This window comes from Polyodon spathula, chromosome 1 (genome assembly GCF_017654505.1).
Source record: "Polyodon spathula isolate WHYD16114869_AA chromosome 1, ASM1765450v1, whole genome shotgun sequence".
Taxonomy (NCBI): domain Eukaryota; kingdom Metazoa; phylum Chordata; class Actinopteri; order Acipenseriformes; family Polyodontidae; genus Polyodon; species Polyodon spathula.
In genome coordinates, this window is record NC_054534.1 from 48228729 (window position 1) to 48247331 (window position 18603).

The window sequence follows — 18603 nt, forward strand, 5'->3', positions numbered from 1 at the left end:
CTGTGCAATTTATTGTTTAGTATGTGTTTGTATTATGGTTTATTTTTTTATATATAGATTTTTTATATATATGGCGGCATAGCCGAATGGTTTATTATTGTTTTTATTTAAAACATGTTCTGGTTAGCTCTGCCAGGAGTAATTAATAAACTCATGCAGATTTTAGCCGAGGGGTAATGGAATAATTACTAGCTAGTTAAACCTCTCACCCAAGGTATTGTTTACATTTTTTATTTCGCTTTGTGAGCAGTGTTTTTGTTAAAATCTTTTATTTTTTGTCTTTAATAAAAACAGTGCCGCAAGCGCCTTTTGCTCTGCAGTACTGCCTCTGTGTTGCTTCCTGCATTCTGGCCTGACGTCACCACACACGTCGTCCTGTCACACCCTCACACACGTATTCATTATGGGAGGAAATTATTTGGTATTGGAAAGGTACATTAGTGTGTCTTATTGTTTTACTCCATTGTAGGTGTAATAGTTTTTTTTAGTTTACAGCAACAAGACATTTTTTTTTGTAATCATTAGTATTATTTGTGTATTTAGCAAGCACCTTTATCCAAGGTGACATACCGGTGTTACAGAGCAGTACACGGTTAAAATGTAATATTTAAATATAGTATTGTGGGAGATAGGACAATTTACAATGCCTATAGAAAGTCTACACCCCCTTGAACTTTTTTTCACATTTTGTTGTGTCAGTGCCTCAGAGTTTCATGTATTTAAATGAGGATTTTTTTCGACTTATCTACACACCATACACCACACTGTGAAGGGGGAAAAAAGTTTTTATTGAGAAAAAAATTGTATATTAAAAATACAAAACTGTATTGGATACGTCTTCACCCCCCAGAGTTAATACTTGGTGGAAGCACCTTTGGCAGCAATTACAGCTGTGATTCTGTTGGGATAGGTCTCTACCAACTTTGCATACCTAGATTTGGCAATATTTGACTATTCTTCTTTACAAAACTGTTCAAGCCCTGTGAAATTCCTTGGGGAACGTTGATGAACAGCAATCTTCAAGTCATGCCAGAAATTTCCGATTGGAATTAGATCGGGGATTTGACTAGGCCACTCAAGGACATTTATCTTTTTGTTCCTTAGCCACTCCATTGTAGCTTTGGCTGTGTGCTTTGGGTCATTGCTATGCTGAAAGGTAAACTTCCGTCCCAGTTTCAGCTTTCTTGCAGAGGGCAGCAGGTTTTCCTCAAGGACTTCTCTGTACTTTGCTCCATTCATTTTTCCTTCTATCCTGACAAGTGCCCCAGTCCCTTCCAATGAGAAACATCCCCATAACATGATCCTGCTACCACCATACTTCCCAGTAGGGATAGTGTTCTTTGGGTGATGCGCTGTATTGGATTTGTGCCAAACATAAAGCTTTACATTTAGGCCAAAAAGTTAAATTTTAGTTTCGTCAGACCACAAAACTTTTTGCCACATGGCTACAGAATCTCCTGAGGGTTTTTTTTTTTTGCATATTTCAAACAGGATTCAAGGTGGACTTTCTTGAGTAATGGCTTCCTTCTTGCCACCCTACCATACAGGCTAGATTTGTGGAGTGCTTAGGATATTGTTGTGACATGCACACTTTGACCAGTCTTGGCTATAAAAGCCTGTAGCTCTCGTAAAGTTGCCATTGGCCTCTTGGTAGCCTCTCTGATCAGTCTCCTTGCTTGGTGGAGGCCACTTAACTTGGTGTGTGATTTTGAAGGTGATTGGTTACACCTGAGCTAATTTAGTATTGCTTTTACAAGGGGGTGGACAATTATACAAACAAGCTATTTCAGTTTTTATTTCTAATTAATTTTCTACAAATTTCTAAAATATTTTTTTCACTTGGAAGTTGTTGGGTAGGATGCGTAGATAAATGAAAAAAAAAATTAATGCATTAGTTTCAGGCTTTAAGGCAACAAAAGGTGAATATTTTGAAAGGGGTGTAGATAGGCACTGTATATATTACAAATACAGTTGTAGTCAAAAGTTTACACACCCCAATGGAAATGTACAATTTCTAGAAATTTCTCGAAAACAAATAATTATAGGAAAATCCTTTGTACAAAAGTTTTGCTTTTGTGGATGAGGAAAAAAAAGTTACAAGAAACAGATGTCTACAATTATTTATTTCAGCGATTTTTTTGCAAAACTCCAAATATGCTGATTCAAAAGTATTCATACCTTGCCAAGGAAAATGAAATTAGTAGCTAGTTGAGGCACCTTTTAGTAATAATAACCTATTTTAAATGATTAGGATATTTGTCAATGAGCTTTTGGCTCCAGTTGTGCATTAAACAAATTTTATAGTGGAGGTTTTCAGATGATTAGCCAATATATTTTGGTATACTATGGAGACCATTTTATCATGTATTGTAACTAATTTCCCGTGTTGTTAAAGGAAAAATAACTGCATAGAATGATATTACCACCTCCATGCTTGACAGTGGGTATGACGTTCTTTTCTTTGTACGCCTCACCAGATTTTCTCCAACAATCAGTGTGACCAAACCGATTTTTGTTTCATCACTGCACAAACCTTTGACCAGAACTCATATCCATCATTCAAATACCTTTTTGCAAACTTTAAGCCATTGTCCTTGTGATGTTTTCCTAAAGTGTCTTTTTCCTTGGCCTGCCACCGTTGACACCTTCGCCATGCAATATTCGACCTGAGGTTGAAATTGGAACCCCAGTCCCACTTGCAGCCAATTGACTTTGAATATCTTTGGCAGTCAATCTCGGATTGTTATTAACCTTCCTCATAATTCTTTTACTTGTTCCTGGTGAAAGAAACTTCTTTCTTCCAGGCCGAGGGAACATTGTGACAGTAAACTGAGTCTTGTACTTCTTGATAATAGAAACAATAGCTGAAATTGGCATATTCAAATGCTTGTAAATCTTCTTGTATCCTTCTCCAGCTTTGTGACAGTAAATAATTTTCTACCTAAAGTCTTCAGATAGCTCTTTACTTTTGTCCCATATTGATTTATTGACAATGACAGCAATCATCCTCTGCCTAACCCTTTTGTACTCTCTGTAACAGGATAGCTTGGGTGGTGACATCATGCTAGGAAGTACACAGACAATAGGGCTAGGTAGGGAAGCATTGAGGCATATTGAGAAATGAATAAACACTTCACAAAACTAAACACTCGTTGGCCAAAACAAAACAGACAAAAATACAAAATAAAGCAAACACTAAATTAAACAAGTATTGTGCTGGGGTAGACCAGCAAGGGTAGCAATTGTCTTACTTTTGTTTACCTCCACTCACGAACACTGTACTCCTAGACACTCCACCTTGAACAGCAAACGCTGCAGGCTTATATGCTTGTGACCAGCTCCGGATTAACAATAAATTAATCAGTCCGGAGATGGTCATATTCTGCACTGGTTTAATTGATGGGCTTCCCTATCCTTGCTGCCAAACAATAACAAGCAACACATTGTGTTTTTAAAATCAACAAAATACATTAAAATCAATAACAATAAACAAACTGGCATGTTTAACAAAACCTAAAATACATTTAAATCATAATAAATGCAACACATGTATTTACAAGCAGGGCTTTGCCCAGCCCCCCCTTCTAGCACCTTGTAGACAATACTATCATAGCATCAAAGGGTAGGAATACATTTGAATTAGCAATTTTTGAGTTTTGCTTAAAAAAACACTGAGATAAATAAATGTAGACACCACAAAGCAAAACTTTTAATACAAATCACTTTTCCTAAAATTCTTTGTTTTTGATACATTTCTAGAAATTAAATTTCCATTGGGGTATGTAAACTTTTGACTACAACTGTGTATATATATATATATATATATATATATATATATATATCAAAAATGTTGACAATGCAACAGCTGTTGCAGTCAGTTAGGCCAGGCGACTGGTTCACCACGGTGTACCTCAAGGATGACCCACATCCACATCACCATAAAATCAGTGCACAAGTACCTGTGGTTTGCTTTCCGAGTTCCGTTTCCTGCCATGTTGCCTCTCCTTAGCACAACGTTCCTTCTCAAAGTGCATGGAAGCTATGTTGGCCCCATTGAGACTCAAAGGCATCAGAGTATTCAACTATCTGGATGACTGTTTAATTTGTGCCAAGTCTCCAGCACAGGCAGAGGCCAACACCTCTCACCTTCCCAAGCAGCCTCCTATCTCAGTGTGCCTGGACTCTGGGTCCATGCTAGCCACTGTCGGATGGCAGAGTGCAGAGAATAGTCGCCTGTTTCGACCTCTTTCAGCCCAGCAGAGCGCTCACAGTATGAAAATTCCAGAAACTTCTGAGCCTAATGGCAGCAGCTTCCCAGACCCTTCCATTGGGTCTCCTGCACATGCACCCTCTGCAGGCCTGGTTCAACTGCAGGATCTTCGAGTCTGTGTGTCTAAGGGCACTCTCTTGGTGGAAACAGCCGGCCCATCTACGCCTAGCACTGGGCAGTGTCACCAGAAGAGAGGTAATCACCATGGTCACGTTCAGCCTGGGTTGGGGTGCTGTGTGGAATGGTTGGGGTGTGCAAGGTGTGTGGAAACCCCCAAGGCAGGGTCTCCACATCTGGCCTTGCAGAATTTGTTACATAATGCTCATAGGAGACATATGCTTATACACACAGACGCGGTCTAACTTTCCAACAGAGATAGTGACACCCTACAGAATTCCAGGGCAGAGTCCATGCATTCCCAGTACAGTTCCAAATGTGATCTCTGCCTCGTGGGTTCGACCCCATGGCAGTTATACAGCTATTTTTGCAGGACCTTTTTGATGAAGTGAAATCCCCCTATTTCAGCCTTCCATGTCAAAATTGACTCAGTTTCCCCAGAACTCACTTCCTGGCAGGATAATTTTTGAAAGGGGCTCAGCGGCTTCGTCCACCTACTGTTCCTCACTGTAGGCTAAATGTGGTACTTAATACAGTCATGAAGCCTCAATTTGAACCCCTGCATAGCTCAGCTGAAATTGCTTTCTTTAAAAGCAGCATCTTGCTGTCTATCATCTCCGCAATGAGAGGGAGGCATTCTCTATTGCGAAAGCATGCTTATTTTTTAGAGGTCAGGACAAAAGTCATGCTCTGTACCAATCCTGCTTTCCGTCCAGCTCTTTTTCAGTCTGGCAGGGAGTGGCAAGTTCATACTTTCTGCCCAGTTCAGGCCCTTGCGTATTATGTTGACATGAAAAAATGCTGGAGGTGTTTTCTGAAGTTTTTTGTCTGCTATGGGGCAAAGTCCCGTGGTCATGCCCTGTCTAAGCAGCGGCTGCCCAAGTAGATAACAGAAACAGTAAGGACTGCCTATGATCTGGCCAACTTGCCCCCTCCAGAAAAGCTGAAAACCAGGGGCCTTGCAACTTTGTGTTCTTTATTCCAGAGTGCATCTGTCAAGGACATATTCAATGCAGCGGTGTGGGCTACTCCACGTACCTTCAGTTTTACAGGCTAAATGTTGTGGATCTTCAAAACCCTGGTTTTGGAACTGAAGTGTTAAGGGTGGCTTCCCAGTGGACCCTTACAACACAGGCATAGATGTGAAATTCTCCCTCAGTGTTTTCATCCCAGCTACTTATTACTGGGGTACCGAATGGTGATGCACAAGGCAGCCTGTCGGCTTAGCCTTGTAACATTACAGTCATTCTGTAATCATGCCCTTGAGAGAGCTTGGGTACGCTTACCCATTCATTAATGGTTACATTTTTAACTTGACTTCAAGGTCACTGTGTCCATTATTCGCAGCAGGCTTGAAGAAAAAATGATGCTGAGATCTGTGACTGCAGTCCTTTTGATCCGTCGGGGGCAGGGTCACGACTTTGCATGTGTGGTAGTATAAATTATTCAGGATCCTGGGTTTTTAAGCACTAAATACCCATTCAGTAATGGTTAGATTTCTATTATAATCTAAAGTTTTCTTTTCTCTGCTGGCTAGTGAAGAGAATGTGTTTAACAACCGAATTGAGGTAAAACGTTAAGAAGAGATGAAAAATGTTATTAGTCAGAATGCAATAATACAATTCTACTGCTCCTGGGGGCTTAAGGGGACCCTAAACCCTCTGACCATTTTTTTTGGCTACCTGCCACCACTGCTATGCAGTACTGTATTAAGTTGGTGGATCTGTGTGATTAGATATTCTATAACATAAACAGTCTTTAATATATGTGTATGAAATAGTACAGTGTACAGTATATAAGTGAGCACAATCAAACTGACACTACCAGACCCACAAAATGACTGGTTAATCAAGAGGTACAGGGATCAGAACATCAATTCCCTCTGTAATGCCTAAAAATGTTTTAAAAAAACTTGCTTACCCTAACAAGGATCTCTAAGAAAAATACTTTGTCCTGTGATTAAAAAAAAACAGAAGACTGTTGGACTCTCTATAGGTGGTGCAGAAGAAGGAGTCCCATGACTATAGGTGCCTCTTCAGGGTGTGCTTTGTCCCCAGAGATCCGCTTGACCTATTACAAGAAGATCCAGTTGCATTTGAATATCTATTTTTACAGGTAAGAAGTTAAACATAAAATTATGTTAGTTAAATTTTAGCATAATTGATCACATTTACTTTAAAATGATTGATGCTGGGTAAATGTTCTGATGTTTACTATGGTCCCAAGCTTGAGATAAAGTAGTTCTAACTATTTTTTCTGAATTTGGCCCGTGGGATGTTCTCTCACTGTTCCAGCAGGAAGTGGAACATGCCTACTTTATTAAAAGGATTAGGCCGAGGCTTCCCTGCCTACTGATGTCGTGCTTCATCCCACAGGTGTTTATACTGCATAATGGAGTCTATTGGAATTGCTCCCCCTTGTGGTGGTGAAAAGAACAGTAAATGCAAGCAAACTCAGGGAATCTGAGTAATGGGGTACCAATTTTAAAGCACAATTTCAACCACCCCAAACTTCAGTCTACCTTAGTCGGTTGGATTGCTTTATGTACTATATTAAAACAAGCAACACAGGACATGTACAATTGAATGCAGGTTAAAGAGTAATATATAAAAGGCATGTCATATGCAGACAGGCTAAAAGAATTGAATCTGTTCAGTCTTGAACAAAGAAGACTACGTGGCGACCTAATTCAAGCATTCAAAATTCTAAAAGGTATTGACAGTGTTGACCCAAGGGACTTTTTCAGCCTGAAAAAAGAAACAAGGACCAGGGGTCACAAATGGAGTTTAGAAAAAGGGACATTCAGAATAGAAAATAGGAGACACTTTTTTACACAGAGAATTGTGAGGGTCTGGAATCAACTCCCCAGTAATGTTGTTGAAGCTGACACCCTGGGATCCTTCAAGAAGCTGCTTGATGAGATTTTGGGATCAACAAGCTACTAACAACCAAACGAGCAAGATGGGCCGAATGGCCTCCTCTCGTTTGTAAACTTTCCTATGTTCTTATGTTCTTATATAATAAAACGATTTCTTCCATTTCCCATAATAAGCAAACGTCCACATGAATTGAGCATTGTCTGCTCTATTCTCTCACCAGAGCTGCAGTGATGTCCTGCATGAGAGGTTTGCAATGGAAATGAAATGCAATGTTGCCCTCCGCCTTGCAGCACTGCACATTCAAGAGCGCATTCATACCTGTGGGCAACCCCAGAAACTCTCACTGAAGTACATCGAGTAAGTTCAAGTGTGCAATGCCAGAATTAAATGCACTGATGAAATCATTTCAAACAAAATATAATTTAAACATTTCTCTTTTTTTTTTGTCAGGAAGGACTGGGGAATCGAGAATTTCATATCATCCACTTTGCTCCGGAATATGAAAGTAAAAGACCTGAAGAAAGCCATTAGTTTTCATATGAAGCAGAACCAAAGTTTGCTTGAACCAAGGCAAAAGGTAAAACTACTATATGTGTCTGTGTGTGTCAGTACCCCAATCCTTCAGAGCAGGGGTGAAATTCTTCTGGGACTCACCAGTACTCAGTAACAGGACTTATTTTTATGCTGGTACTGAGTACCAGGACTTGTTTTATCTGCTTTTCATTTAATGCGCATGCATTCCATCCACTCTTACTCCACTAGTGTTTTGTTAAAGCAGTCTCATCACAGCAATTAAACAATCATTAGATACTGTATCGTCAGTCAAAACTCGAAAAGCGACTTTTAAAAAAGCTTGCCGTGGTTCAATGATACAATTCTTAAGATGAAATATGAGGGTCGTAATAATATAACAAATAAAGCGGGAATCTAAATTTCGTGTTCATTACATTGGCCATCTGGTTAAATATAAGAAGGCTCTGGCATTGGCTAGATCATCATATTATTCTAATGTAATTGAAATAAAATAATAAAAAAAATAATAATCCTAGATTTCTTAAATTAATTAATCATTCCCCTAATAGTCCTAACCTTGACATTGGCCCCTCTCACAGCTGCAATGACTTCTTACATTTCTTTAAAAAATAAAATACTAGACATCAGAAATGAGATGGGCGGAAAGACACAAGACGCGGTTCATCATCTGCTGGATAGTAGCTGGAGCTCCTTGCAACCCAAAGGGCATGGTAGTAAACTAGTATAACCAGGGATTCAAAAATGCTTTCCTTTCACGTGACCCTGGGGTTACGGCTATCTGCCCTTCATAAAATCCTTATGTCATCATAAAGTGAGCCAGCTTAAAAGCTCTAGCAGTTCATCTACCCAAGGTATGGGATAAGCATCTAACTTCAATTTTTCATCAACTCTCCTAAAGTCAATACAAAACCGAGTCAACCCATCTGGCTTATTGACTAAAACAATTAGACTATTCCAGTCCACTTTGGTACTCTTCTATTACCCCTAGCTTAAGCATCTCAGCACAATCTCCAGTTTCACTATCTTTCACTCTTTTACGTTTAGATATATGGTAAGGCCTTTAGCAAACTTGCACCCTTGGCTCAATGTCAATGTGATGGTGGGCTTTTCGACACTTGAGTCTGATGTTTCTGTTTTGGTGTCAGATTGTCTCCCATCTGCACTGACACTGTTCTCGGCTGTTGCCCGTGTCTGTGACGTTATCAGATTGCGCCACCCATACAACAGCTCGAATGGAGAAAACTCCATGGAAGCCTGTGGTACTTATTTAATAGCAAAGAGAAGGGGAGGGATCAACTTGTGCCAGTTGTGCATGTCACTTTCAGTGAATCTGTGCAACATGCTTTTTAGGGTTTTATTAAACTGCTCCACCAGTCCATCAGTCTGAGGGTGATAACCTGATGTACTGAAGGTCTTAATCCCCAAAACCTTACATGTTTTGCTGACCAGCCATGACATAAAGTTGGTACCTGGTCAGTCAGCATTTCCTGGGGAATACCTACCCGGGAGAAAACCTTAACAAGCTCATTGGTGACAGACTAAGCAGATGCATAGTGTAATCCAAAATGACCAATAGATGTGTGTATCCCACCACACTCTTCTCCAGTGGTCCGACAATGTCTACCCCAATATGCTCAAACAGAGCTTCTACCTATGTCAAGGACACAACCCCCACCTGTACTCACGTCACTTCCTGTCCAATTTTTATGTTTATTGAGACTTTAGGATAGGCGTGCATATCCCCATGAATACATTTAATATTAACCCATCTTGTTAATTATTTATGCCCCAGTGAAATTAACCCTTCTTGTATTAGGGACTGACCACACCCTGAATACAAGAGATCCTGGGTTTGTGTACCATCCACTGTCACAGGAAGGACAAATCCTGTCTGCTGGATTAACTGAGTTAATTGAACATTCTTACCTGGACGGATGAGGTTACATTCCATGGCTGGGCAATCCCAAGCAATGTGGCCCACCTCCTGGCGTGTCCAAAATTTCAGTGGACTTGGTTCTCTCCCTGAAGCTTCCAGTGGAGGTCTGAACACAGGAGCCATCAAGGGGGCTCGATGTTAGGGTGGCCGCGCAAGACTTTGGTCCGACACCACAGAAGCCCGTGGGAAACCAGACCCTGTCCCAGTTCTTGGGCTGGGAGCTCCCGCTACCACACTCCATGCAAATACCCGGTTTCCCTCCTCCCCAGTCCCTTCACCCTCCCTTGGGCAACTCGCGGGGGTGATGCTGGAGTACCAGGTTTTTCAAGACGGCTTGGTCCAGCGTTTCTCTGGGACCTCATCTGTGGGTTCGATGCCAGGAATCAGGCATTCAAGAAAGCATCACAATAGCCTCCACCAGACTGGCTTTGGTAGTCACATCTGGGTTCAGCCAGCCCATTGTGTAATCCTGGAAGTGATGAGTGATGGGCCGGGGATGTTTGGTGCCATGGAAGACTTTCTTCCGGAGAAGCCCACACCTGATTTAGGATGGCTGCCTTAAGAGTGGGGTAGTCTATCATGGCCACTGGGGACAGAGTTTTCATCACAGCCTGTGCCTCCTCCGTTAGCTGTGGCATGAGGTAGCTAGCCCACTGTGTCTGGGGCCAATGGCCAAAAAAAGCCATGGCCTTAAACGTGTCCAGATAGGCTATTGGACAGTCCTCCGCCATCATTTTGGTCAGCCATAATCTCTCCTGCTGCTCTGCTCCTGGCGGTGGAGGTGGGGGGGGAGCCAGCTCCTGCTGCTCTCCTCCTGGTGGTGGTGGAGAAGGTGGAGGCAGAGGTAACTCCTGCTGCTCTCCCTCTGCCAGTGCAGGTGATGGAGGTAGAGGCAGCTCCTGCTACTTTGCTGCTGGAGGTGGAGGTGGGGAGGCAGAGGCAGCTCCTGCTGCTCTGCTCCTCGCAGTGAGGGTGGTGGAGGCAGAGGCAGCTCCAGTTACTCTGCACCTGGCAGTGGAGGCTGAACCAGCTGGCAGAGGCGGGAACAGTAGGCACCCTTCCTCCGCTGCTGGATATCTGGGTTCTGGACCTGTGGGCCTCCCCTTCCTGGGCATGTGCATACACATATGACTTATGCAAAATGGGTCACAATGACCCGCAAGGCAGTTCTCGTGTTAATTTGCATTCAAATTGTCTCCATGTTTTAATGTTTACATGTAGGTAAAAAAATGAAACACAGGTCTGCTCCATCCCGCTGTGCATATGATTACCTTCACTTTTCTGTTGAGAATTTCACCCCTGCTTCAGGACAACATTATCTACAACAAAATCTCTTCTAAAACCTGCCACCGATAAATTCCATCTATTCTTATCTGCAGAATCAGTATTTTTATTGACATATCCTGGCTGAATAAATTCCATAAAATATGAAAGATGGGAAAACCTTTTCAAGACAGCTTTATGCATCAATCCAATAGTCACTGTTTGTCTTTTTACAGCACTGACTTGCTGTCAACTGCAACTGTTAAAATATAAAGTAATATTAGAAATGCAAAGTTGGAAATGTTAAGTGGGACATACACATTATTCAGAATTATATTTTTTAAACTGTAATTTAAACAAACTAAATTTAGCATGCAGTTGTTTGCAAGGGTTTCTATTTGTAAAATTGTATGCAACAGTCAGAGAAGTATATTCAAGAAGTTGATCTGAACTTGCCTTCTTGTTTTGATATATACTTTAAAAAGTAGGTTTTTCTTTTTACTTAAAAAAAAAAGACTTCCTCTAAAATCTATTAAATAATGTCATTATTTTTCTTTCCCTAAGCAACTGATCTCTGCAGCACAAGCAAGGTTAAACTATCTGAAAATACTGGGAGAGTTAAAAACATATGGAGGAAAAACCTTCAGTGCAACTTTAATGGTACGTAAAAAAAAAAAAAAAAGCCCACTAATAATCAATGTGACAGCACAGGCTTTTTGTCCTATATGTAAGTGGTGGTATATTAAACATTAAATTGTGAACTCTTTTTCACACATTTAATTTCTATTTTTTAAAAGATAAATAATTTATATATAATGGATAAATAACTAACACATTTAACAGATTTACACGATAGGTATTATCACATTTGAAAAAAAAAAAAGACTTGTCTCTGGAAGCTTTTAGGCATTTAAAAATGTCTTTTTCAGTTGCAGGACAGGGAGTCATTTGTCACACTGCTGGTTGGTGCCAAGTATGGCATTAGCCAAATCATCAACAACAAACTCAATATCTTGACAACCTTGACTGAGTTTAAGAATATCAGCCAGGTGGAGCTTAATCCCGAGTCTGAAAAAGTCAGCATGGTAAAAATATACCTCCAGGATATAAAGGTAAAAGGCTTTGTTTTATTCATAATGTTATTAAGCCTTGTCTAAAGTAATGGGCATTGCCTGCTAGCTAGTTAACATAGGCAACAGCAAGGGAACTTAACAAAAGGCCAGTTAGCTACAGGTAGTGACTGGTGTGGAGAATATTTGTGTATGAAAATGTGTATGTAGATAGTTTTGTGTTTTTATGTTATATTTTGCATCAGCATCAGACGCCCTCAGGTGAGCACAGTGCTTTATACTGCCAGAGGTCAATTTTAGCATGATGAATTAGTGGAGGGCTTTCTTCATATATTATATATTGACATGCATTAAGAAAGAATACAACATCTGTGTTAAATACATTTATGTAATTTAAAGTGACTTTTCAGGTTTTATTAGCATTACTTTGTTCTGATAATTCTAAAAGAACCATTGGTAGAGCATTAAGTCTGTCTGTGATAATGGACCTTGATTTATGTATTTCACAAGTCAAGTCTTTTTAATACATCTTTAAGGGGCATTATCAGCAATGATATATTTCAGAATGAGCAAGAAACTACAATGCTCGAGTCCACAGATTAGCATACTGGGTTACTGTAAGTTTTGTAACTTTGTGGTTTGCTTTTAACAGAAAACATGCAAAAGTTACACTGTAGAAAATTATGTGTAGAAAATTTCTGTAAAAAGTTTTGCATAGGAAGAAAGTAATGTAGAATAAAACCCTAAAGTACCTTGCAAATATCTGTAAATGTAAAAAAGAAGTGAGAGCTTGCTTAATTCAGATATAAACAATAATAATTATTTTTTTCTGTTTGCTTTCTCCAGCCAATCACATTATTGATGGAGTCTCATGCTGCTAAAGATCTTGCCTGCCTCATTGCTGGATACTACAAGCTTTTTGTTGATTCAAGGGTTACTGTATTCACATGGACTGGCAATAGTAAAATTCATCGGATATCTGCTGAAGAAGGTAATAGTCTCAATTAAAATATTTCATTTGATTGATTCTACGAATTTACTAACTAAACTTTTTGAAGAGAAAGGGAGTGCTGGGCAAATATACTGTTGAATAACGAATCCAGTTATTGCTATGAAACCACAGTGAGTGAAACAATTAAACAGAAAAGCGAATACAGTAATCCGTCATGTATCAGTCCATCACATATCTTCCCTTACCATCTATGGTGATCAAGCTATTCAGGGGAGAGAGAGAGAGAGAAACAGAGAAACAAACAAACACACACCAGGACTACGGTTGGATACTGAAGAGTGAGTAAGCAAGTTGAAAGCGCCGACAACTGGGTGATTAGCTGGAGTTCGTTTATTATTGAACAGAGAAGATTAGTTCAGAGATTGTTGATCCCACCAAAGTTTATGTACACTGTGTTGTAGGAACTCTGTGCGCTACCATTGCTGGTAATGTCACATGAGCTGTTCAGTGGGTTGATATGTCAATAAATTCTGTTCACCTGCGGGGTGTATCATCTTCAACCTCTGTCTTGATCTCCTGCTTATCACTCAGCAGCAAGTCAAGTAGGAAATGCAGCCATTACTGAAAGGGTATTTACCTCCTTGTGGCGGAGTGTCCCGCCCCTTTATGTTTATTACGTGTTTTATGTTGTACGTAGTGTGTTTAATGTTGGAGTTTATGTATAAAATACAAGGGATATAGATATGGGTTACGACCACGTAAGTGTTTAAAATGTATATTTGTATTCAGGCACATGGATTGCACAACACTTTATGTGCAGGTAAAATGTAATATGTGAGCACAGGGAATTACACTTAATTAATTCATGTGCAGTTGTACCGAGACTCCAATTGAATGATTGATTAGCAATTGAGTCTCGGTACAGCTGCATAAAAACAGCATGTTTTTACTCACTCTGGGTTGTGTGTTTGTGAGTGGAGAACAGGTGTGGAGAGGAGAATTAAAAAATAAGAGAAGGAAAAGTAATTGATTTCACTCACCATGTTTGTCTGTTCGTCCACTGTTTATTTACTGTTTTGTCGTTTTGTTTGACGTCAAGTGCCATGTGCTGTTTTGTTTAAATCTTTTGTTTATTATTATTTAATAAAGCACTGGACACCGTAGCGTCTCAGGTTCACCGCCATTACCTGTTTTGTTTCTGCGTCCTTCCGGGTCTGACGTCACCACTAGAGTCATCCTGGTCACACTCCTTAAGACCCCAAACCTGAAAATTGTATACCAGAGCTGCTCAGCGAGCCTGTGATGCCATCATGGCCCTGCCCCCGAGGAGACAAAAGGACTGCTCACAGATCTCAGTGCCATTTTTCCTTTCAAGACTAACCTCATCTGAGAACCTTGTTCAGATAATTGCTAAAACCACCGAACTGGTACCAATCTGACCCGGCGCTGTCTTGTTGCCATCCTTGTACCGACCCTGTACTAAAGTCACTAAACCAGTACCGTACCTGTACCGACCCGGTGCTAAAGTCATGGATGGCTAAAGAACTACAACAGCATCCTGGTAGCATACCAGTCGCATTTGCTGCAGTCTCTCTATGACAGTGGTCCTCAAATTCATGCCCACGAAGCTAGGCCATCGTGCCCGCAGCAGCTGTTCTTAAATTATGAGTCGTAAACACATTTATGGCAGGTCGTAGCGTGGGAAAATAAAGAAAGCTTTAAACACATTTTCCAACAAAAGCACCACAGCAGTCTGTTGAAAGTGCTGTTCGCTTATGCCGTGCTTGTACGTACGCAACATTTTTTTTCTGAATGACTTTTGTGATACAATCAACCAGTTGAATATCTGCATTGTCTCTGCAGTAGCCCAATCATAAGTTAGCTAGGTGGGACAAAAACTGTCTGTTTCAAGAGCAGGTACTAACTGTAAGATTAACCAATAGGAGAGTCAAATATCTGCCAATTATTATGCAGGTGTCCAATCATAAGCAAGCAGAGGCCGTTCATGGTATTTGCATGAAAATTGAAGGCGAGTGAGTGGCCAAATGGAAAGTGAAAGATCTGACAGCTGTCCAATCATTCGTAAGTAGAGGCGGGTGTTAATATGCTGAGTAAGCACTGAATTTCACCGACTGTTATTGAAAAAAATAATACAATTCAGTATGTAGAGTTTAATTTTCTATCGCTAATTTTTTTTTTATTTCACCAGACAATGGAAACACTGGTGTCAATTTAGTTATGAATCCACTTTCTTTGAATAATTGTACTGGAGATGAGCGATCTTTAAAACAGTGCAGTGTTGACAAATTTGTCAAATTGAAACAAAGTGAGACACTATCTACACTCTTTTATTTTAGTTTATTCATGGTTTTCTGTGTAAACATGCTATTTAAAAAATATTAGCAGTGCGTATTTTATGTAAATTATTTAAAGTATAAGCACAGCCCGCACAATTACTTCCTGAGACTTGGCCTTATTAGAGTGCCTTCTTGAGACATAATATATATTATGTCGCGAGAAGGCAGTGTGTAAGATAAGATCCTATGCAATAGTCAGCGTGCCCGCAAACAGCAAAGTGAGATCAATTTATGCCTGTGCCAAAATTGCTTTGCGGACCGCTGCTCTATGAGAACCACAGGATCTCACTACAACAGCTGGATAAGCTGTTGCCTGGTTTACAAAAACCTGCTCCATGTGTCCAGGCTCAGCGGACAAGCTGTAGGGAGAAACCTAGTTACGCTGGTAGCTGCACACAGGCAGCTTTGGCATTCCCAGGCACGTGTGCCTAACAGGGTTAAAGCACAGCTGTTGGATGCCCCGATCACTCCAAGGCATACTTTTGGTCCCGCAGTGGACGAGATGTTGTTGCGCTGTCATCGCGTGCTGGAATCCACTAAGGAGCTGGTCCTAGAAATGTCTTCATAAGTGTAATTTAGTGATCTCTTACCTAGAAACGGTAAAAGTCTCAGTGGTAGCCACAACTCTCAGGAACTAGGATCAGAAATGATTTTATAAATACACTGTCTGGTTTTCATTTTACACTAAATTGTTTGATGGGTGCGTAATGTCAAGATGTTCACTATCGGACAGATCTGTCAACTCATCATCATTTTCTGTTTCTTTTGGGTCACTAAGCATTCTTGGTTATGTAAAGCAATTTAGTATGCTCTCCGGTAATGCTGCACTTTAAAATTATGGTATATACAGTAATCAAAACAGAAACCAAATACTAAAATGCTGCACCTCATGATAAAAGGTATTTAGAACATAAGAACATAAGAAAGTTTACAAACGAGAGGAGGCCATTCGGCCCATCTTGCTCGTTTGGTTGTTAGTAGCTTATTGATCCCAAAATCTCATCAAGCAGCTTCTTGAAGGATCCCAGGGTGTCAGCTTCAACAACATTACTGGGGAGTTGATTCCAGACCCTCACAATTCTCTGTGAAAAAAGTGTCTCCGATTTTCTGTTCTGAATGCCCCTTTTTCTAAACTCCATTTGTGACCCCTGGTCCTTGTTTCTTTTTTAAGGCTGAAAAAGTCCCTTGGGTCGACACTGAATACCTTTTAGAATTTTGAATGCTTGAATTAGGTCGCCACGTAGTCTTCTTTGTTCAAGACTGAACAGATTCAATTCTTTTAGCCTGTCTGCATATGACATGCCTTTTAAGCCTGGAATAATTCTGGTCGCTCTTCTTTGCACTCTTTCTAGAGCAGCAATATCTTTTTTATAGCGAGGTGACCAGAACTGCACACAATATTCAAGATGAGGTCTTACAAGTGCATTGTACAGTTTTAACATTACTTCCCTTGATTTAAATTCAACACTTTTCACAATGTATCCGAGCATCTTGTTAGCCTTTTTTATAGCTTCCCCACATTGCCTAGATGAAGACATTTCTGAGTCAACAAAAACTCCTAGGTCTTTTTCATAGATTCCTTCTCCAATTTCAATATCTCCCATATGATATTTATAATGTACATTTTTATTTCCTGCGTGCAGTACCTTACACTTTTCTCTATTAAATGTCATTTGCCATGTGTCTGCCCAGTTCTGAATCTTGTCTAGATCATTTTGAATGACCTTTGCTGCTGCAACAGTGTTTGCCACTCCTCCTACTTTTGTGTCGTCTGCAAATTTAACAAGTTTGCTTACTATACCAGAATCTAAATCATTAATGTAGATTAGGAATAGCAGAGGACCTAATACTGATCCCTGTGGTACACCGCTGGTTACCACACTCCATTCTGAGGTTTTTCCTCTAATCAGTACTTTCTGTTTTCTACATGTTAACCACTCCCTAATCCATGTACATGTGTTTCCTTGAATCCCAACTGCGTTCAGTTTGAGAATTAATCTTTTGTGCGGGACTTTGTCAAAAGCTTTCTGGAAATCTAAATAAACCATGTCATATGCTTTGCAATTATCCATTATCGATGTTGCATCCTCAAAAAAATCAAGCAAGTTAGTTAGACACGATCTCCCTTTCCTAAAACCATGTTGACTGTCTCCCAGGACCCTGTTACCATATAGGTAATTTTCCATTTTGGATCTTATTATAGTTTCCATAAGTTTGCATATAATAGAAGTCAGGCTTACTGGTCTGTAGTTACCTGGTTCAGTTTTGTTTCCCTTTTTGTGGATCGGTATTACGTTTGCAATTTTCCAGTCTGTCGGTACCACCCCTGTGTCAAGAGACTGCTGCATGATCTTGGTTAGCGGTTTGTAAATTACTTCTTTCATTTCTTTGAGTACTACTGGGAGGATCTCATCCGGCCCAGGGGATTTGTTTATTTTAAGAGCTCCTAGTCCCTTTAACACTTCTGCCTCAGTTATGCTAAAGTTATTTAAAACTGGATAGGAACTGGATGACATGTGGGGCATGTTGTCAGTATCTTCCTTTGTAAAAACTTGTGAAAAGTAATCATTTAACATATTTGCTATTTTTTTTTTCTTCCTCTACGATTTTGCCATTTGTATCTCTTAAACATTTAATCTCCTCTTTGAATGTTCTCTTGCTGTTGTAATATTGGAAAAACATTTTGGAATTGGTTTTAGCTCCCTTAGCAATGTTCATTTCTATTTCTCTCTTGGCCTTTCTAACTTCCTTTTTGACTTGCGTTTGCAGTTCTGTGTACTCTTTCTGCGTACTTTCTTTTTGGTCCTTTTTTAATGCTCTGTAAAGTGCCTTTTTTCGCTGAATATTTTTTTTAATTGATCTATTAAACCATTTTGGCAATTTAGTTTTACATTTAGATTTGTCTACTTTAGGGATGTAATTGTTTTGCGCCTCTAGTACTACATTTTTGAAGAACAACCATCCTTCTTCTGTGGGTGTTTTCTCTATTTTACTCCAATCTACTTCTGTTAGTCTCTGTTTCATGCCTTCATAGTTTGCTTTTCTAAAATTGTAAACCTTAGCTTTAGTCTTTACTTTTGGGGATTTAAAAAACACTTCAAATGAGACCATGTTATGGTCTGAGTTTGCCAGTGGTTCTCTGACCTCTGTTTTAGTTATTCTATCTTCGTTATTTGAAAAGACTAAATCAAGGCATGCCTCCCCTCTAGTGGGTGCCTTCACAAA

The 18603-nt window shown here is 40.0% G+C and overlaps 1 protein-coding gene across 1 annotated transcript in view; it reads left to right on the forward strand.

Annotated features, from left to right (window-relative positions):
• The window catches only part of LOC121320707 (FERM and PDZ domain-containing protein 1), a 195530-nt gene that overhangs the window by 159964 nt on the left and 16963 nt on the right, over positions 1-18603 (forward strand). Inside the window, exons 9-14 of the mRNA XM_041259320.1 lie at positions 6383-6502; positions 7487-7623; positions 7717-7843; positions 11564-11659; positions 11929-12111; positions 12916-13060. Coding sequence (XP_041115254.1) covers positions 6383-6502; positions 7487-7623; positions 7717-7843; positions 11564-11659; positions 11929-12111; positions 12916-13060 — 808 coding nt within the window. The remainder of the gene's footprint in view (positions 1-6382; positions 6503-7486; positions 7624-7716; positions 7844-11563; positions 11660-11928; positions 12112-12915; positions 13061-18603) is intronic.